This window comes from Halichoeres trimaculatus, unplaced genomic scaffold (genome assembly GCF_033239565.1).
Source record: "Halichoeres trimaculatus isolate MK-OKI-2021-1 unplaced genomic scaffold, fHalTri1.1 fHalTri1_scaffold_23, whole genome shotgun sequence".
In the NCBI taxonomy this organism is placed as follows: Eukaryota; Metazoa; Chordata; class Actinopteri; order Labriformes; family Labridae; genus Halichoeres; species Halichoeres trimaculatus.
In genome coordinates, this window is record NW_027437201.1 from 13,532,569 (window position 1) to 13,553,869 (window position 21,301).

Below are 21,301 nucleotides of genomic sequence, written 5' to 3' on the forward strand. Positions count from 1 at the left end.
AGAGAGTAAAGTTTTACAGACATTAATCTTTAAACAGTCAAATAACAAACAAAGGTTTATATTTGGTTTACATATAGAAGATTTACTGCATTTCAGGTTAGTAAAAAGTTTGTGCTGCAACACTTTTATGTTGTCATATAAAATAAATTTGTAACTATTTTGTGGGCAAAGACCAGCTCGTATCTTTTATTAGCACCATTGCCAAGAAATAAGCTTTTTAGCTGACCAGCAGAGGGGGCTCTGTCTTTACTTTCTATGTATTTACAGTCTGTTGAAAACATGGAATCACAAGAACAAAGGAAAAAAGTCAGGAAGTCTGTATATTTTTCACATTCCAGATGAGTCAACAGGGCACTACACAAGTTCATTAGTGAAAGTGGAGAGACTGTGATATTCAAATCAGCATCTCACTGCATCTTTTAATCCATGGCTCCACTGTAGGGCTTTTGTTGTTGGAAAACTCTGTCACACAGAGTTTCATTGTCCTGGTCAGCTGTTTGTTGTGGATTACAGCTGCATGGCTCTCTAAATGTGAATCCAGTTTTCATCACAGAACTTGAAACATCATGCCAGTAAGCTGCCATCCTATAGTTTCCTCTTCCTGCTTCAAAATACAGAGGAACAGATCCATTCTTCAGTTGGGTTGTAGAGGCAGAACCCTGGATCCTTGGTATTTTGGCTTATTAAAGCAGCAACAGTGCACACAGGACAGCACAATCAGGAAGAAAACTGTGGCTGCAAAACAAGACAGGTAGGGAAAGAGGGGTAACAAGGTAAGGGTAAAAGTTTAATATGCAAACGCTTTGGGTGACTTTTGGATAATATTTTCGAATTTTTACCATAATAATTATATTTCTAAATCTGCAAGTAGAAACTCACCAACAAACAGGATGAGCACAGAGAAAGCTCCCAACTCTAGAGGACTGGCTCGAGGTAGACTTTGCAGTTTGATCCAGACCTTCTCAAGAATATCCATAACTTCTTCTTGCACTTCCATGATGACTCTGAAATGTAGGTCCCAGTAAGACGTACAACAGAAATGCAGCTGGTAGGTTTCAGGAAGGAGAACTTGCAGTACTGCACCTGTAAATAAAGAATTATACACTGAATGAATGGGAAAAGAGGGTTTGAATGCAGAGGTTTATTTTCATCCACAGCTCCACCCTTCAGTACTGCAATTTTAAGCTCCCACCCTGCAATTACCCCCATGCATATACAATCTGTATCTTTCAGTACTTTATTTGCTCTAGGAGTACCCTATCATCAAGTATCAGCACCTCTAATTAGACCTTTGATAAACTTATTTCATACACAGGTGTGTGTGGATTCACCATGTGGTCGTGGCTAGTGTTTTTATGTGTGATCATTTTACCCCCTGGATGCATTTGTACCCACGGCCATGAGAAGCCGTCCTGCATGTTCAGTTTAATTATAAACAAGACAGACTATTTCAGGCATGGCATTTCAAGACTGAGGCCTGTCATCGTCACTGAAGCAGCAGCTGTGTGTGGGTGAGATCTCACAGACTGACACAGATTGACACAGGCTGCACAGGAGACAGGAGCAGGATCACCAGCCAGTCACCTGCAGTAAACTCTAAATCCATAGCCGGGCAACTAAATTCATTAATGAGGAGACAACTGTGAAGATTAAGAGTATAGTGAAGGTAAAATAATGTGCTGTGTGGGTGGGAACTTCTGTTAACTTGTTAACTAATATAGCTTCCTCATACACTAAATTGAACAATATTCTGATTATTTACCACCAACTATTAAAAGAAACATATTACAGGTATTATTTCCAATTTTCTGCCATTATATACGTTTAAAAATTCTGTAATAAAGTACGGCATAGTTATTAATGATTTCTAACAAAGGGTTTAACCTATTGTATGTTCCCATAGTAAAAAGCAGAAATGTCAGTTACTGCTACGATGCTAACTGTGGCTAACGTGATGCTAACTAACGTTACAACGTCGTTAACAATGACCCTCAAGTATCTTTATGCCTCGGCCACTAATATGTGTTAGCAAATCATTATTACTTCCGCTGTATGATAAAGTTTTCGATCAACACCAAGAAAAACAACAAAAAGCTAGTCTTAAGTGGCTAACAGTGAGTAACTTACCAATAAGCGTTGCATTAACTAACCAGACTTAGAACAAAGTTACAGATCTATTCTGTTTGAGATGTCATCCCAGTTAATATCAACTGCAGTAATTGTTTACTGGGATAAGTTTTTTTCTCCCTACAGTTATTTTTTATATATATGAAGTAAATCTCAACATTAGTGAGGGTAAAAAAACAACAACAGATAACTTTGATACACCAAATTAACAAAAATAAAAAAAAGGTTTTTTTTTTTTTTTTTTTTTTTTTTTTTCATTAATTTTAATGGGTAATAGTCACATTGCCTTCAGCTTTAACTATGGTTTATAATAGTCCAATAATGGATTATTCAATTAATTGGTGAATCAATTCTATACTGTACTACTGCACCATACTGACATAGTAAACTCGTAGACATGTATATCTGCACACAGCTGTTGAATTAGTTATTCAGGAAGTGTAAGTCTGACACCAGACAGAGATGTTATCTTTTATCATTGTTTTTTTCCTCCTTTTGGTCTTTACTTTTTAAGTGGTTGGTAAACTAGCTCAGTCTGTGGTTTGGAGACAACACAACAGTCTGCATCTCCTGCAACAGGAATCTGATTTCTTGACATGACTGTGTACTGAATACTGCAAAACTGTATTAAACCTTTCATCCATGGATCTTTTGTTTATTATTATTATTTTTTTCATTTTTATGCTTTTTAAAAAAACAAACACTTGTTTTTCAGCAAGAGTTATTAGAATAGCTGAATATGAATCATTTTACAATTGTCCATAAGGTTATGCAAACTTGTGTTTTTATAGGTCAACCACCTGCTTGTTTTGATCTGAAAAATGTCTGACCTTTGCTGTTGGCTCTCTCTGCTCTTTCGTCTTTGTCCTTCTACAGCACTCCTACACCGTGTGTCATGATTATTCAGAGACCAAAACATACTGCACTATTTTTCATCCATTGCTGCACAAACCATCTTGCAACAAAGAAGAGAGCACAACTTCCTCATAATGTAGTCATTCATGCAGATAAACACACTTTTCTGGCTTTGAAACTACTTATTTGGTTGTCTATATTTACAGAAATGATATATTTAGTTATTTAAATAGATGTTAAAGATAACTGAAGTTCTTGACTATAAACACAGAAGCAGGCTCTTACCTCTGCAGCAACTCCACTTTAAGAGCGTCACTTTCCACTTGTTATCTGTTGCTGTGAGGAGATCCAAACTCAGCTGTACACAAAACTTCCCAAAGATGTTTCACAGACCTTCTGGGTCTCACCCTCCCCCTCTTTTCACTCCTCTCTTGCGTTTTCTTGAGGTTGTGTGTGGTGCCTGCTGGTCTCACCCACTCTACATCTAATTAGCCAGCTCCACTTTAGACTGAAACCAGCTCTGGATGTTTGGAGGTAATTTGACTCTTTCTGCAGATCAGCAGCTGTTTGTCGGCAACTGTTCCTCCTGCAGAGTGTGTTCACTTTCTTCCACTTCCACTCCTGTTTGCAGCAAGTTTGAGTGCCTCCTCCTCCTTCTCCTCTCTAACCCTCCTTCTTTCTCCTCTCTGCCTCTCCCCCTGCCACAAAGTCCCCAAATAGAGGTGTTCACTGCCTCTTACGCTCGTCTCCCACTCCCCCTCAGCCTCTGCCCCGGCCCTACATCTGAGTACCCCTTCCAAGTTATTTTCCCCTCCTCTCTTACTTGTGGTTGCTAAAGACCAGCTGTGCCAGAGACTCTTTTTTTGTTCTCGGTAACCTTGGATACCAGTCTCCTTCCAAAAGGAGTAGGGGGGGTGGTGTTGGTGTCTCTGTGTGTGTGCATGTGTGTGCATCCATCTGGTGTCCTGCCAGCTATTACTCAAGAACATGAACATTAGCATTGCTGCTGTCTTATTTCCACATCATGTACACATGGGAAGTTGTGAACTGACTTTTCCAGTATTGACGTTCCACAGATAAATGATTCTGTAGCTGTGACAGTTTCTCCTCAGAGGTGGGGTCTCCTGAGCCAGTGAAAGGGTCTCTCAAAGAATACAAGAAAGAACAATGAAGGCAGTTCCTTCTCTTTGTAGTTGTTTATTTTCTTACATGAAGCCTGGCTGCTGTGTGGTCTGATGAAAGTCAAATGAGGGGATGTCGACATACGTTACAGAAAATTCTGAGGAATTCAAGGCGAATCATGTCCACACAATTGTTCCTCATTTCCCAGAAAGTTAATCAGAAAATCACTTGAGAGTTGATGTGATGAAAGTTTATTAAAGTTTAAGGTTTTAGTAGGTGATGTCAAGTCTGACTAATCAACCAGATTCTTAGAAAAAAAAGTTTCCATAAATGCCATAAACACCATTTAGTCTTGTTTGAAGCCAAATGACAGATGTTGCATCTAATGTTGAGTCTCAATTGTGCAATAGTTCAACTCCAGGCAGCTTCCTGTAAATCTATTTGACACACTTTTTTAATCAGATTTTCTTTTTCATTGTTTTACTTCATTGTCAGGACAGATTTTCAAAGATTTTTTTTTGTCTCACGTGCATATATATATATATATATATATATATATATATATATATATATATATATATATATATATATATATATATATATATATATATATATATATATATAATTTTTTTCCAGTGTATCACTTTTGTTTTAAACAATGTGCAACAAAAATAATGTTGATGCCCTTACAGCATGGTAACTGTGCTGGGGCAGTGAGAGGATCCACTCATTACCTCATCTTTGTTATAAATTTACATCTCATCTTCATTGTGAACACTGAAGAAAAAGAGGCCGATTCATTGCTGTGGAGATTCTTTGGCATTGATGGAAAGGGTCAGAGCTGTCTGAGTAAGTACTGAGCACAGTGTGTAACAAAAGGCTGATTTGCATTTACTCCTGTGTGATGGGATGTGGGCTGGTCATATGAAAGGAGACATGTTGAGTCAGTCTCCATTCATTCTTTGTTTCAACATGAGTGGATGCGCAACATGATAGCACTTTAACCCTGTGACCCCTGTGAGAGACAGATTCCTTCAATCTCTGAAGCCTTATTTGGAGCCTCAACAAGAACATCCAACTTTTTTGCTTTCTCCAGTGCATTGCTTCTGTTTTCCTTTCTGCACTATACTGTTATGATTTGCTCTTGTGTTATCTTGTGTAAAAGCTGAGATAATCCCTAGTTTCATTTGAAATACAGACAGCCTAGTGATGAAAAACATTTGTCTCTGGGTTATTTTTAAACATGCTGCAAATAGTTTCTGTTACATCCCTTACCCTTTTGTGTTAGTGTCTCTGTCTACATGTGCAACATGTTGAGTAGGATGACAAGAGGAGAAGAGACAGTTTGTTTCTCTGTCCTCTGTGTTTTCGCTCTCCCACTTGATCTGACCTGAAGTGTTGCCATCACGGCCTGACTGCTGTCTGTTTTCTCGGAAGGTCTGTTGAACAAAGGATAGAAATAATGATAAAGAAGAAATGAGTTAATCTTATTTATATTGTTCTAAAACATTCATGTCACCCCTGTTATGGTTATTTTTTCTGTGTTCAACTCTTAGGCTTTACCACAGCAGCTCCATTAGCTGCAGGAGCTCATCCATTAGGCCACTTTTATGACATGAGGGATATTAAAGACTTTATGCCTTCATCATATAAAATGCTGATTAGCAAAACAATTTTAGCTACATTTGAATTGCTCTGTTTTGCACCAAATTTGTGTTTTCAATAGCAGGATTATGCAATAAAAACCGTACCTCTGCTGCACCCTCAACTTGTCTCATTCTATTCATTGTTCACACAGATGGTTGTGATAAAGCAAATATTTGACTGTATGTCAAGTTATTTCATCAAAATTGTCAAGGGTGCTGGTTTGAACTGCACCTGCAGCTTCAGAGTTCATGGAAACCGTTTCAACTGTGACAGATGCCAATGAACAAAGTGAAAGATGAGTAAATTTAATCAGTGCACCTCAGCCGTGTTAATAAAAAAAGGTAGAGTAGGTTAAACACAAATTTAGCTCAATATGTGTGAAGTTTTTCAATATGTTGGACAAAAAAATGGCTGTAACTTATTTTAATTTATTTTGATAATAATCTAATTATCCTGTATCACTTGGCATAATTTGACAAGTCACAGTATTATCTCTGGTTCATGTGTTAAAAAGCACTGCATCTTTGTGTTTCCACAGACATGTAGCAGTAGTGCACATAGTTATATTTAAGAGAGGACTAGCTTGAAAGTCATTTATTCCACATTTTACCAAACAGAAGATTTAAAACCAAATTTGTACTTGATTTTTTCTTTGCTTGGTTCTGATCTTATTTATTCCAAAGTCACATTTTACTGTAACAAGATTAAACTGTGAGATGGATGATAACGGTGATGTCACTGTGATCTAGATAAAAATGCAAGTCTGCCCTCTAGTGGTGTAAAATACATCACAGCCTCCTTGGTGAAGTTGAGTATTTTTATGGTACATCCCAAATTGTGATTAGCATCTTTCAGGCATCATATTAACTAAAACAGCCTTTCCCTTACTTAGTACTTCTCTGATACTGATTACATTGTGTCAGTAGCTTTCAGTGTCAAAAACAGATACCAGTAAAATACATCAGAGGTGATTTTAGTCCTGTTTCCTTGTCTTGCAATCACTTTTTAATGCTCAGCTTTGAAATATTGCGATTTTAAGATGAATTTGGTTTATGAAATCTTTTATTAGCTTTTAATTATTTGATAATGCTTTTTCGTTAAATTTCTCAGCTTTTTCTGTTTTCAAACGCGAAAATGAACATCATTTATTCCGAGTAATTAATTATCATGTATAAATGTGTCGTTGGATGCTGTTCGATATTATAATATTTTCCAAAAAAAAAAAAAAACATTTCTCCTCAAGACGTTATATTAAGAAGCTGTCTATTTTCTTACATGATTGTATAATAAACATAGTGTAATAAATGAGACTTTTTAAATATCTAAATGCATAAATACGAAGGACACTGTGCGTGCGGGTTCGTAGCTTGATGTTTCCGAGCTGCACCTGAAGGTATCGCGGGTCCGTCTGTAAACAGGGGGAAAGGAAGTGCTGCTATTGCAACATCGCTGCCACGTCTGAAGGCTGCTCTGCTGCAGCACAGGGAGAAGCAGCGGATGGACTGAAGGCCTCCGGGATGGGCCGGTGCTGGGTGGAGGTGGGGGGATGAGAGAGAGAGGTGGGAGTGACCGAGGAAACGGAGGAAACACGTAGAGCCAACACACAACAGTCCCCGGCCAAGAGGAGCCTGTGCACAGCCTCAGCTGAAGGAGCGGCTGCAGCTTTCTGCGGGATCCAGCCTGAGCTGGGTCTCTATTGTTCACACAGAGGGGCTCATTTCCGCGGGTTCCAGGTGGTGCTCCATGCTGAGCTCAGGCAGAATGGAGGAGTTTGTGACCGAAGAGGAAGAGCCCTGGTACGACCAGCAGGACCTGGAGCAGGGTAAGATCAGACATCATCTTCCAGTGCGCAGCATCCTCTCTGTCTTTAAGCTGCTGGCACCGGCCGGTCAGCTGGCCTGCACCGAACAAAGGCTCTCTGTCGAGAAGAGAGACGGCAGCGATGTCATGTAGATGTCTTCTCTGAATTTCCATGTTATGAGTCAAACACTGGTGGAGCTTTAAAGAGCAGACTGTGCCTCTTTGACAACAATGAACTGAAAGCATGCCAAGCTAGGCCTGAGCTGGAAATGATCAGCATTTGACTGTTAGAGCCTTACTGACAGAGCTGTGCAATTTCAACGAAGGATGCAGTTTGTTATTTACACAGATTGTATTTATATCAACAATAACTGAAAGAGATAAAGTATAAGAAAAATCAAAAATGTCAATATCTTTGGTGAAAGTCGAGCAAAATATAACCTTTGTTAATTTTATGTTCAATAAACTTGTTCGTAAATGGGGGAAAAAAACACATCAGAGTAACAGAAATTTACTGACACCTCCTAAGTTTGACAACAATCTGCCATCCAAACCATTTACAATTCAAGTGATAGCAAAAGAAACCTCAGAGAATGAGAAAACTGGAGGTTTTACTCATTACTCCTTGTCTAATTAACCTGATTGAAGTCCTCATTAACCTCTCTTTCCATCGAGGCCACCTGCTCCATGAGCTGATGGTGTGTTTGACTCTACTTTAGCTGCACTAATGAATCTATCTGATAGACAAACATGATGAGCAGTCAAATGAGCATGCAGCAACCTTTTAAAAGATTTTCAAATCAGCACAATATGTTTTTATTCTGTGGTGCTGAGTTGACTAAGCAGGTTTCTCACTGTATGATATCCAGTAAATCCTGATGATGAAGGATCCATTGATGGATCATTGGAACTAAGCTTTGCAAAATACATTTCTTAAATTTTCATCCCCATCATGTAAGTACGCAGAGCTTCTGAATACATTTTGCAAATTTCTAAGAATGAACTAATTGAAGACAAAGATCCTCGCTGTTGATGCACCACTTACCTCATTTCCTGCTGATCCCTGTCTCTTAACCACTTACACTCATCATCATCATGGCGAGTAGTTATAGTGGTACATTTCCGAGACAAAACAGGCAGATGTGCACCTGCACTCATGGGGCTGTGGATTAGGACAGCAGCCTCTTTACATGCTGTTAATCACTTGATTTGAGGATGAAGACAGCCCTTTTTTGGACAGATGCAGTGGCAGGAGAGCAAGAGAAGGCTGAAATGTCAAGATGGCTGTTGTGATAATCATCAGTGTTGTCATGAGCAGAGTGGATGCCAGACCCCTCAGATAGAGAGAGACTCTGCTCTTATTGTGTTACAGTACTTTGTTGACATGCAGGAATCCCCTGCCTGCTGATTTTACATCAGTGCAGCAGAAAAAAGGCTCTTTAACAAGGCTGAAGTGTTGTTTTTCTCTCCTTAACAAAGAGGAATGCCAACAGGCTGTTTGGATGTTTCTTTGTTTGGGCCTGTTGTGTGCAGATATGTGTCTGTACCAGCTGAGACTTGATGCTTGACACAAATCTAAAGAGCGGCTGTTCAAATTCTCATTGTACAGCTGAATGTTTTATGCAGTTCAAACATTAGTAAGTTAATAAACAGAAAACCTTGTCTGCTGTCTTATTTCTGGCTTCTGTTTGCTCCTAAATCTTCTTCTCTAAAGGACATTTGCAAAAACAGTAAAAGAAAAGGAGGAGAAGTTTTGTTCTGCACATTCCTGTGATTCTCTTGGGAGTGATGCACCTACAAAAACAGCACTGCCTGTAGAAGAGATCACTGCAGACATTGTGGAAATAACCCTCTGTTTCTACATGTGCACACATATCCATGTTAAAACAAGACAAATAAAAAGCTTCACAGATCGGAAAATCTCAAATGGAAAGCGCAGCTTAGCACTCAAGCAGCTGGTTTCCTAAAGCATGCAGGAAATGCATCTGTCATACATGATGTGATTATATCGGAGCCCGAGCCTTGGTGCTTTCATCCTGTCTGGGTCAAGCCTCAAGTCTGTCTGGAGCACACTGATATCATCTGTGGGGAATATTGACTTGCTATGTTGTTTGCGAGCAGTTACAGTCGTATCGATTGGTCGTCTTCCTCTTCCTAACTCTCACTTCATCTTCCTCCTCCTTTTGTGTTCTTGTTTGGCTTTGGAGAGCTCACTTTCGCCACAGACAAGTTGTCTGAATTTCTGACAAATGATTTCAGTGTTTTTTAGATATAGAAGAGGTTTTAAGGGTTTGTCAGAGGTCTCTGGTTGTTGAGTATGTGCCATAAAATCAGCTAATACTCCAGCTTTGAATTTGTGCTGGAAACAAAATATTTCGTGCAAGTCTCCCACACTTTTTCATCCAAACAGGACGCAGCGCTCTGCCTCTGCAGCTCACACTCCACTCCCACATTCCAGCTCATGAGTAACACTTAAAACTAAATCTCCAAATGAGCCTTGAAGCAGGAGTGTCAGTGTTTTCCTCTTAGTTCAAAATCAGCAGATCTGCAACATTTCCATCCCTACCTTCAAACAAAGATGTTCACACATCTATTTTTTAAGGGGTAAGAGCCAGAGTGCAAAGGAGCAAGAGCCAAGGACAGTAAAGAGGGAAGCAGAAGCTGGAGTGCAGGGAAAAAGACAAAAGCAGAAAAATCTCAGTGCAAATAAGCCAACAAGCTGTTAACTCAATATTGGCTGAGTAAACAGTATCCAGTATGCACAGACGACCAGAGGCACTGCATGAATTAGGAATCATTTTGTCAACAGCAACTCCCTCTCTGTTCACCTGAGTGTAAAACACCTGAGCATCCTCATTAGCTTCTGCTTTAGTGCATGATGTCTCTATTTGCTCCATCGCCTGCCCTGATGTTGAATGTTGCAGTGATAAAAGTCAGGGCTTGGCATCTGTCCTGGTGAGCAATATCCATTATTAAAGACAGGGCCAGGGCTGAATGAGAGATGACTTCCTCGCATGCTCTGTTTAGTCCTCTGCTTTCTCCCTGAGAGGTCATAGACCACATCATGCTGACTCAGAGCCTGAAATGTAGGCCTTCAGTATCGCTGAGTCAGAATACAATCTGATGACAGTGACTTGTCTTAATTTTAATGCACATGAAGCACTGATTAATTTGGTGCAGTAATTTAAATGTAGCCACCATTGTTCTGAACACTCATAGGCAGAATAAAATCTCCTGCTCTTCTGTCTAAATCTCAGCAGAGACGTGTCTCTCTGAGGTCTCTCTGAATAGTCTTGGCACCAAACTCTGACCTTCATATTCAGTCAGCAGAGAGAAGAGGAGCTGCAGAGAGACATGCTGCAGGGATCAGTGCTGTGTCTCTGTCCCCCTGCTCTCCTCTCTCTTTAAATGAACTGCTGCTGATTAGAAGGAGACAGGATAATGGCCCTTTTCATCATACTGTGTCAGACCCTCTTATAACCTTGCTTGAAATAGAACAAAGGCCTCAATTTTGGGTCATCTAAAATGCATGGCTGGGGTCTAGATTCTGTGGAGTTAAATCTGTCTTCTGTGTTCTCTTAATTTGTCCTCCTATTCCAGTCTATCCCTGGTCTTCTTCTACTATTATCTGTTTCAAAACTCATAACTGACCTTTTCATCTCTCATATGTCCCAATTTGTAGACCTGCACTTGGCGGCAGAGTTGGGGAAGACTCTGTTGGAGAGGAACAAGGAGCTGGAGGACTCCCTGCAGCAGATGTACATCACTAATGAAGAGCAAGTTCAGGAGATAGAGGTATGACTGACAGATATCACCAAAGAGGTCAACACTCAGGGGTTGCCCCCCCTGAACTGTGTTGCAACAGGCTGCTAACTGCTGTTTTTTTTTTTTTTTGCCTCTGCCAAAGAGGTTATGTTTTTGAGGGAGTTTGTCTGTCTGTGAACAAAGTACCTCAAAAAGTAAGAAATGGATGGGATAAGGAAGAAGTGATTAAATTTTAGAGGTGATCTGGATCACCGTCTGGATCCAGGATTATTTTTAAAGGATTGTTTATCGTTGTGAGATAGGCCCCTTTTTTACCATATGTGTATAGAACTCCATGATTAATGGTTGGATTGTTTTGCAAAAGAATACAAGACAAGGTCACCAGGTCACAAGTATGATCCAGATCCTGGCAATATTCTGGATACTAACATCTAGAATGTGAAATATGTACTGGGTCATCAAAATTTTAACACTGTCAAGCAACAAATTATCCTACAAACCTGTAACTAACACCAAATTGTAGCAGACAGTCTGCTGAAAGTGAGTATAACATTAAGGTCGGACTCAAGTGTTGTCTGACAATAACAAAATGCTTGGCGGAGGTCTGAGCTCTCTGAGTGCCTAAATTATGACATTAGACACAAATCTTGTCTTTGAGTCTCAGAAAACCATTCAGAGTCTGGTGTTACTTTTGTGTTAAAGGCCAGAAAAAAGTGCAGCCTACAATCTGCTCTATGAAACCGTCTAACCAACACCACCCCCCCGTTCTCAACATGCTAGTTAGACTAAAAAAAGGCAAAGCAAGCAAACAGAAGTAATGACTGGAAGCTCTTAATCCATCACTGCTGTCTTCACTGCAAGCTGCAAGAAAGTCATTTGTCACTACAGGCATATACCTTTTTCCTACCATGGGCCAGACCATGCCTACACTACAGACTTTCTGTTCAACACGGCCTCTTTGGACATTTTTTGCTTAGGAAGACCCTGCTCTTCCTCTGCCTGAAGCTGTGTGAATAAGCCACAGTGTGTAATTATACTCATGGACACCAGTGTTACGCCGCTTCAGGATGTAATGTGTAAGTGTAAAGGTGTAATGATAGTGGAACTTGCTTCCAAAATTGTAGTATGTAGGAGGCCTGTGTCGCCTCCCTGTTTCAAGCTGTTTTGCTTCAGACAGTGCTGGAGAGAGACAAGGAAATATTTGAAAAGCAGTGGTAAAGTGTCTCATTTCATTAAATGCACTTCATGCAGAAGAATTTCCTTGTTTCCGTGCCTTGTTAAAATTTCCTTTTAAAGGACAAGAAAAATTAAGTGCAAATGAAGAATATTGAGAATGTAGCACAACACTGACAAAGAGTTTGCAACAACTTGAGTCTGAAAGAAGAACTTCTTATAGAAATGCAAAAATCACTCTGCAGACATAAACAGAAACTCAAAATCAACTTTTAAGGTTTGAAAACATGAACATTTAAATCTTAAAAGATAAAAAGTACAGTATTTTTGACAGAAAATGAGTGCGCTGCCTGGTTTTGTTATGGACTTCTGAGTCTGTTGTTCTGTTCCTGGATCTGTTCGTTGATTCATCGTGTTTAGACTCAGGTAGACATGCATGTGTCTGTGTTTGTCCCTCAGTATCTGTCCAAACAGCTGGAGGTTCTTCGGGACATGAATGAGCAGCATGCCAAAGTGTACGAGCAGCTGGATGGGACAGCTCGAGAGCTGGAGCGCACCAACCACACACTCGTGATGGACAGCAAGGCCTCGCAGCAGAAGATAGAGAGGTAAGACAGACTCATGTTTGATCATTCCTCCTCCTTCCTACAGAAACTTAATGCTTCTTCTTCTTGGGCCAAGGCTGACAGGGACCATCGAGACTTTGCAGAACCAGGTAGAGTCTCTCTCAGGGCAGGTGGAGCAGCTTCGCTCCATGGAGCAGCTGCGAGTCAGAAGAGAGAAGAGAGAGCGACGCAAGACCATTCACTCCTTCCCCTGTCTCAGGGAGCTCTGCACAGCACCCAGGTAGATTTTTTTATCACCTATCACTCAACTTAATCTGATTTTGTTAGCACTTTAGTGGCTGTATTTTTGTGCATTGTTTTTTTTCAGGTATGAGGACGAGTTTGTTGTCGGCAGGGCTGAGAGCTTTTCTGCAGATGTAAAGCCCAAACCATTTGAAGAGGAGAACCAGCACCTGAGGGAGGCTGTGTCAGCTCTGCGAGCTGCTGTACGGACTGAGAGGGGGCGCAGGGAGGGTGTGGAGCGAGAGTGCAACCTGCTACTTGCAGAGTTCTCCCGCCTCCAAACACGAGTCCAGGTAGGCACAGGATTGGATGATACATTAGCATTGAAGGATCCTGCAGATTTATTGTAAGCTTGTGTTTTCCTCTCCTCACAGGATGCTGAGAGCAGCCAGGGGAGAGTGCGGGAGCTGGAACTGGAGCTCCAAGAGCTTCAGCAGCATCGGCGTGCTCGGACTTTCCTGCTGGGTGGTGAGGATGATGGTGTGACTCTCACCCAGACTGTCCTCAACAGCACCCCTGAGACGGACACCTTCCTGGAGGTGGAGGTAGGGGAGACTGGAGGAGGTGTGAGGGAAGAAACAGAAGGAGGAGGAGGTGTGGGAGGACAAGCACTCCCTGACTCCAGCCCTGTGAGGAAAAGCTGCAGTGACACAGCGCTCAACGCCATCGTGGCTCGGGATGCGTCTGGTCGCAGGAGAGGAAGCTACGCTCTTCATGCCAACAGCGTGAGGAAGAGGGGGATGTCCATCCTCAGGGAGGTGGATGAGCAGTATCACGCCTTACTGGAGAAATATGAGGAGCTGTTAGGAAAGTGTCGGCGCCATGAGGAGAATCTATGTCATGCTGGAGTCCAGACTTCCAGACCCGTCTCCCGTGACCCATCCATGAAAGACTGTGCCATGGGCCCCACCCCGGCCCCTCCACCGACCCCCACCCAGTCACCCTCCACACCTGAGGCTATCGAGAGCATCAGCAAGCAAGTGGAGGCTGTGGATAAGAGGCTGGGACAGAACACTCCAGAGTACAAGGCTCTTTTCAAAGAGATCTTCTCCCGTATCCAGAAGACCAAGATGGACATCAAAGCTACCAAAGCTGCAAAGGCCAGCAAGTCCGGCAAATCCAGCAAATCCAGTAAACAGTGATGATGTACTGATGTGTGCTCATGAGAGGAAAACGTGCTAGAGCAGTGTGAAGAGCTGAGGTTTGAGGACAGAGGTTACATGTTGGGTACTGTTTCAAAAACAAGCGTTAAAGGGAAATTTCAGTGTTTTCTGAAGTATGGACGTCTGAGGCGAATTGTGAGGCATCCTCAATGAAGGACAGAGCTGACCAACATCTACTGTTGCTTGTGACAGGTAACTCATACAAACCAGCTTCAAAAACACTGAAATGTCCCTTTAATTAAGATATAATTGCAAAGATTTTCCCTTTGGTGTCAGATACGTAGAGAAGGGCAGACTGACCCATGAAGAGTTGTGTGTGAAGGGATGTAGGCATGGGGAGTCTGAAAGCTCCAAAAGTAAGATCTTTGAGATTTTATCTTAAAATTGAAAACTATCACAAATTCATTAGATGTTGAATTGTGGAAAATTGAGGAACCAGTTTTTATGTGAAGGGAATGACCTTAAGGAGAGCTTGTTATCTCATTTATCCAGTGCCCTTCTAAACACACACTATCCTGGCTTCTCTGCCTTACTGCTTCTGGCTCACACCACAGTAACGCAGTTATAGCGATACGCCTCTCATGAGCCTTAAAGTGCACTAATTGTTAAAGCTTCACAAAAGAAAAACATGCACTTGAGACTTGCACCTTGGATGCAATCATAAGTGGAAACTTAATCTAATATTATCACTGACTTTATTTTTAGTTTCCTTATAATGGACTCTACTAACTCCTATAATTATAGTAAGCTAGGAAGTAATCCTCTCAGGCCTCAGTGCTGTCTGCCTCAAGAGTTATCTGTAGGTGCTAATTATTCACTCATTACATATATCACTACAATAATGGATGCAGTTCAAATTTAAATAAGCCTTCAATATCAATAATTGCACCAGTGTCTGTGTTTGACCTACAACTGCTTTTTTTAATGTCTGCAGTGCCTCACCTTTGAGATTTTTGAGACAGAGATTTGTTCCTCACAGTTTGATTTGAGATTCTCATGTCTTCATTAAAAACATCAAACAATGCCCAGCAGTCTGTAAGCTTAGCATACATTGAGTGTAGCAATGTAGGAACAGTTTCTTAAACTGTTGTGAGTGATGAGTTGGAGTTAAAGGAGTTTACATCTGACAGTTCAGAAAACATGAAAAATTTTACATTTTATTTACCTGTGCACTCCTTGTTTGTGGTTTTAAGCTTACTAAACTAACTGACTTGACGCACATAGGTGTAGTTGTCACCCAATTCCCATGAGAAAGCTTTTAGAGTCTCCTCAAACTATGCTGAGATTTTCTTGAAAACCTCTACACTACATTGTTTTCAGAGTGATCAGATGCCTTTGAGGAAGGCAGAAAAAAATAAAGTGCTACCTGCAAAAATCAAGGAATGAAATCTGAAAACTGAACTGCAAAAACTGGAACCTAATCAAATGTTTGTGTCTTATCTTTAAATAAAAATTAGCATGATCTATGTTCACCTGTCAATACCAGGAAAATGTCTCATTTCAAGATACAAAAAGACTAAAATGATGCCTGAATGGCTTTTTGAAAGTAGAAATATCTTCCACAGGGATAAGACAAGATTACGTGTTTAATGTCAGGTGAGTGAGGCTCGTATTAAGTCTAATTAGACAATTAATTCTTAAAAATGAGATGTTAACAATTCCTTAGATTTCAGTTTATGCCGTGTGGAGTCTTAACTCACTTTTTCCCCCACACTGTGGAAATCACTTCAACTGGACTACATCAGCCCATCGGGGCAACAGTAGAGATTCTAGTTTAGATAACTGATGCATTTATCTACTTTAGTGATGATATCTAGAGTATAGTCTATAGTTTAGACGGTTTAACCTGTGATTGACTGTGTAAGGCTAAGACGCTGCTGTCTTGCAAAAGACAATCTCTGAGGATTGTTATTGTCACTCTTTCCTGGGCATTATGAACACTTCATCGTACACAATATAAAAACGGTTGAGCTGGGATGTCAAGTGAAGTTTTCGACCAAACACACTACAGACAGCGTTGTGTTTTGAGGGAGATATTTGTTTCAACATGCAGTAGATCAGACAGTTAAAAAGAGGCAGGGGCATAACTGGCGATTCATGATGATGGTGAGACAGGCTGTTGGATGAAGACAGCATCAATACGACACACACAGGGATCTAAATCCTTTTTAAGAAAATTATCCAATACAGAAACTAACATTACAGCAGTGAGTGAAATCTTCTTTGGAGCTTTTTTATACAAGCTTTGAAACTGTTTAAATGTACTAACAGCTTGATAAACACGTGTAGTAGAACTGTAATCAGTAGAAGGCTTCAAACCAGGGCTTTGTCTAACACCTAGCAGTCTTACCAAACTTCAAACCAACCTGCAAATATAATGCACCTTTTTCACAACGTACAATACCTTTGCCTTCTCCTGGTTAACTTACCATGTATAAACCTTTGTTCTGATGAATGTTATTACTGCTAATTCCATGTCTGATTCTACAGCAGAGTAGCCAAGCTTGAAAGATTTCACATACAGCACCGCTGACATACGGGGAACTCGACACTCGTGAGCTTGATGTGTGTAAAAAAGAGAGAATAGCGGATGTTTGGTAAAAGTTGAACAAATGACTGTGATGTTTGAGGTGAATTGAAGGTTAATGCTCTCGTCCGCTGAATGACTCAAGCATGTACAGAAGAGAATAGGTGTAAGCCTGGACAAAACAATGCCAAACCAGAGCCGTTTACCACTGATAAAGGCTCACAGGGTTTTTGTACTGTAATGTCTTACCTATTGCACTTGGAAGTGTTTGACGCCTCATCTTTTGCATATTTAGAATAGCTCATATACAATGTACCTGTGTATTTATTTGTGTGTGAATGTATGACAATTTTCTTTTTCAGTGCCTAAATGTGAATGTGACTAACAAACTGTCAGAATAAACTTATTTAATTATCTTTACTTTAAATTCTCATTTTGTATGTTTTTATTGTTTGTACTAAAATAGGATCAAATTCAAGCCTGCTATGGTATTAGATTTTTTAAATATTAAAGAAAACTAACTCAGAAATATCAATAACATATTTTTACAGTTCACCCGAATTTCTTACAACTGCATTCATAGGAACACTGACCAGGAAATTTAAACTTTCAAAAAGTTGTTTTAAGCGTACTTCTGAGAGAAATAAGCAGAAATTCAATGCAAAAGCGTTTTGAATACCTTAATTTCATATTTAGAGATAACCGCATTGACCCGTTTACACCATTCATGTGATAATTGCAATAAAATAGAAATATTTATATAGAGTTTATGCTGCACACAATTTCCTAAATTTATTCATTCGGCTCAATTTTGCTCAAAGGTTATTCAACGACCAAACTGAACAACAGAGTTTAGAGCACAGTTACGCTTTTTATGATTTAAAACTGCGTTTCGTCATGATTCGCATCCGTCCACTCACTAGACATAACACGTCTAGTTAAAGTATTTCTACAGTAGAGGGGGACGGCTCTGATACTTCGACCGCGTGGCCTAATGGATAAGGCGTCTGACTTCGGATCAGAAGATTGAGGGTTCGAGTCCCTTCGTGGTCGGCTTTTGCTACGGGATTACACGATCCACGAGTATAAAGGAACAATAAAATGACTATCGTAAATGAACGATGATATAAATATTCTAACAAATCATTAGGTGTTCAAATTAATAAAAAAAATAGTATATTTGTTTATATTTAAATGCCTTTATTTATTTTTTATCATTATTTTTATTCATTTGTCTTTTTCCTCAGTTAGTCATGCTTTCACTAATTTATGTATCAATGAATTTATCAATTTAAATTGTTATGAAATGATATATTTGTAAATGTATGCACTATTGTACATGTCGAATTACTATTTATTTGTTCATGTATTTATATGTCTACAAGGCTTCAAATCACAGTTGTGGAATGGCAAACGCGTGAATTGATTATTCACACCAGCATGTCATATACAAACAGGTACAGAAGCAATAAATAATATTAATATAAGTAATATTTGACTAACTGAAAGTTCTGTAAGCAGAGTGGCGCAGCGGAAGCGTGCTGGGCCCATAACCCAGAGGTCGATGGATCGAAACCATCCTCTGCTAAGCCTTTTGTGTTTTCGCGACACTGGCAAAAACGCCAACAAGCAACAAAACTTTATCATGTATACATTAACATTCATGAATTAATGACTTAATGCAGAAAGGAACAATAATGAAATACCTAAACAAATGAATATATGCTCCGATGAAAACATAAATGAGTACACTATGAATGCTATTTTAAATCCATCTGTGTAATTTTTCCCTCTCTCTCTCTTTCTCTCTATCTAACCATCTATCTATCGATATATTATATACTATATATATATATATATATATATATATATATATATATAGTAGCATCTTTTGATGTCAATGAATTAATTATTTTATTAAGATATGTCATTTGTGTTTACACAATACACAAATTGGACAGAGAAGTACATAAAAAATACATAGATTAATCTCACAAAGCATGCATTATTGGGGAAATAGATAAATACACAAAAAATAACACGGTCACAAAAACATAAAATTTAGGCTTTTAATCATTCATTTAGTCATTTATATTTACATTTATTTCTTTGTTTATTTGTTCATTTCTAATAATGTTATTTTGTCCCTCACATATGAGAGGTCGCTATTTTACAAACCACAAAACAATTAGTCAAAATCCATTCGTCTGCTTTGCTTGATTGCAGAGAGGATCTTTTTCTGTCTGAGTCTCTCCTTGTCCCTCTTCTCTAACCTGCGGAGCAAATTTCACGTCAAAAACAAATCACTTATAATCAAGGAGGATAGATAATAAAAGAGCTGGTACACAGGGCAATACCTGGATGCTCTGAGAGCAATTTCTTCTTCTGTTGGCTCATATGGCTTGATGCTGGCTTCAGCGATGATGGCAGAAATCTTTTGTATACAATCAGTAAGGTTTCTGTGTTGACTCCTGCTCATTTCCGAGGTCACAAGAAGCTCCCCAGCCTTGTTAATGCGGTTTTTGTTCTGTGCCACCAAACCATAAACTTATAAAGCTGATATAAATCACTCAAAACTATCCAATATAGCAGAATAAAACATTCAAAACTGGGGATCAATCTAAGGTTAATTTGTAATGACCTTGTGAGTATTGAGAAATGAAATTTGTGAACTTATATATATATATATATATATATATATATATATATATATATATATATATATATATATATATATATATCTGTATGTATGTATGTATATATATATATATATATATATATATATATATATATATATATATATATATATAATTTAGAGTCTTGCTTTTCAAAACATGTAGAAACAAACCTTATCAAAGATTTTCTGCCGAACATCTTCTGGAATCCACTCTGCTGTTAGTACATGGAAACGTACCTCTGCTTTTGTGCTGACTGTGAATTTAGATGTTAGTGCACAAAAGGGTTGTATTGTGTATGAAAGAAAAGATTTGGGCATTATTGTCTTTGCAAAAAAAAAAAAAAAAGGAACCTTTGTTGACATGCTGGCCACCAGGTCCACTGCTTCTGCTGTAAGATACTGTCAGACGATCTAAAATTCCATTTGAAGAGGATATATAAAGTCAAAAGATACAAAAAGACAAGGACATAACTTTCTTCTTCAGTCTTATTTTTGTGTATTTACCTATTGGAATGTGCACTTGGTCCTCCTGAAAATGCAAAACAATAAATAAGTTAGGCAGTCTTATTAGGAGGATCTACATACAGGGCATTGGCCCAGTTTATAAATGTCCCGTGTTGTATCAGTTTTAAGATATCGTTTCACTGTTTTTCTGATGCAACAACAAATTCCTGTCAAAATCCTGACCACACAAGAATAATAGAAAATAGAGATGGTCAATCATCACCACAGTTAGCGTCTGGGGCTGTGCCAATGCACCTCTCGGCCATTCGAAGTGCCAAGAATTATAATGATTATCATAGCAACTCTTAAAAGTCGGAATACTAAAAGCTTAAATGCAACTTAACACAGGCTATGTGCTATAAGAAGTCAAAGGCGTTTGCTTGATGGATGAAAGCTAAACTATGTTGTCGTTTCACTCACCTGTGTGGGGTCTGTCCGTTTGGTACCGTAGTAAATACTTAGTTGTAATGTATGATTTTTATGATTTATAACAGAACTCCTTAGTTTACCTTCCCGTGGGAACATAACAGCCCGCAGAAGTATACACGAATGTCTTGCAATGCGCGCCGCCATTCTGGACTGACGTCACTGCAGCTGATGAGAAAGTGTCGTAACTGCTATTTTACGTCGTTGCCTCCGAGTGAGGCAATCTACATTACCATACCATACCATACCATACCATACCATTGCCACCTTACCATAGTTGTTGTGTTTTTGCAACACATACATGCTATGATTATAAAAATGGCACGAGAATAATGCAAAAAGATAGGTTCCACCGAGATTTGAACTCGGATCGCTGGATTCAGAGTCCAGAGTGCTAACCATTACACCATGGAACCATATAGCTCCACACTGACAGGGTGCACAAACTTCTACAATAGAGTACTTTCACTAACATGATAGTGTTGATTATCAATAATGAGAATTCATGTGACGTGTCTTAATTAAAACCCTTAATTAAGGGGAAAGCTTACTTCTTACCTAGTCCTGTTAATGATACGAGAATATTGACGTTATGTCCCACACTTACAGAAACAAAGGACAGAAACTAATGGTATTGCACAGCAGGTTAAAGTCACTAGCGCAGAAT

The 21,301-nt window shown here is 39.4% G+C and overlaps 2 protein-coding genes and 2 non-coding genes across 4 annotated transcripts; 2 read left to right on the forward strand and 2 right to left on the reverse strand.

Moving 5' to 3' along the window:
• The first annotated feature begins 7,236 nt into the window (after window positions 1–7,236).
• LOC141785276 (cerebellar degeneration-related protein 2-like) lies at window positions 7,237–17,447 on the forward strand. The gene is made up of 6 exons (XM_074663473.1): window positions 7,237–7,573; window positions 11,234–11,346; window positions 12,949–13,097; window positions 13,171–13,335; window positions 13,423–13,630; window positions 13,712–17,447. Exons 1-6 carry the CDS (start codon window positions 7,495–7,497, stop codon window positions 14,477–14,479), a joined length of 1,482 nt encoding a protein of 493 aa, XP_074519574.1. The 5' UTR covers window positions 7,237–7,494; the 3' UTR covers window positions 14,480–17,447.
• A 560-nt stretch (window positions 17,448–18,007) lies between these two features.
• On the forward strand, window positions 18,008–18,080 carry trnar-ucg (transfer RNA arginine (anticodon UCG)). The gene has a single exon. It is a non-coding gene; the product is annotated as a tRNA-Arg (tRNA).
• Window positions 18,081–19,082: 1,002 nt separating this feature from the next.
• On the reverse strand, window positions 19,083–20,913 carry mrpl58 (mitochondrial ribosomal protein L58). The gene is made up of 6 exons (XM_074663464.1): window positions 20,629–20,913; window positions 20,209–20,233; window positions 20,056–20,115; window positions 19,876–19,958; window positions 19,385–19,554; window positions 19,083–19,300 (listed from the first exon to the last, which is right to left on the reverse strand). The coding sequence occupies exons 1-6, from the start codon at window positions 20,779–20,781 to the stop codon at window positions 19,216–19,218; spliced, it is 576 nt and encodes a 191-aa protein (XP_074519565.1). The 5' UTR covers window positions 20,782–20,913; the 3' UTR covers window positions 19,083–19,215.
• A 65-nt stretch (window positions 20,914–20,978) lies between these two features.
• On the reverse strand, window positions 20,979–21,050 carry trnaq-cug (transfer RNA glutamine (anticodon CUG)). Its single transcript has one exon. It is a non-coding gene; the product is annotated as a tRNA-Gln (tRNA).
• Window positions 21,051–21,301: the final 251 nt, after the last annotated feature.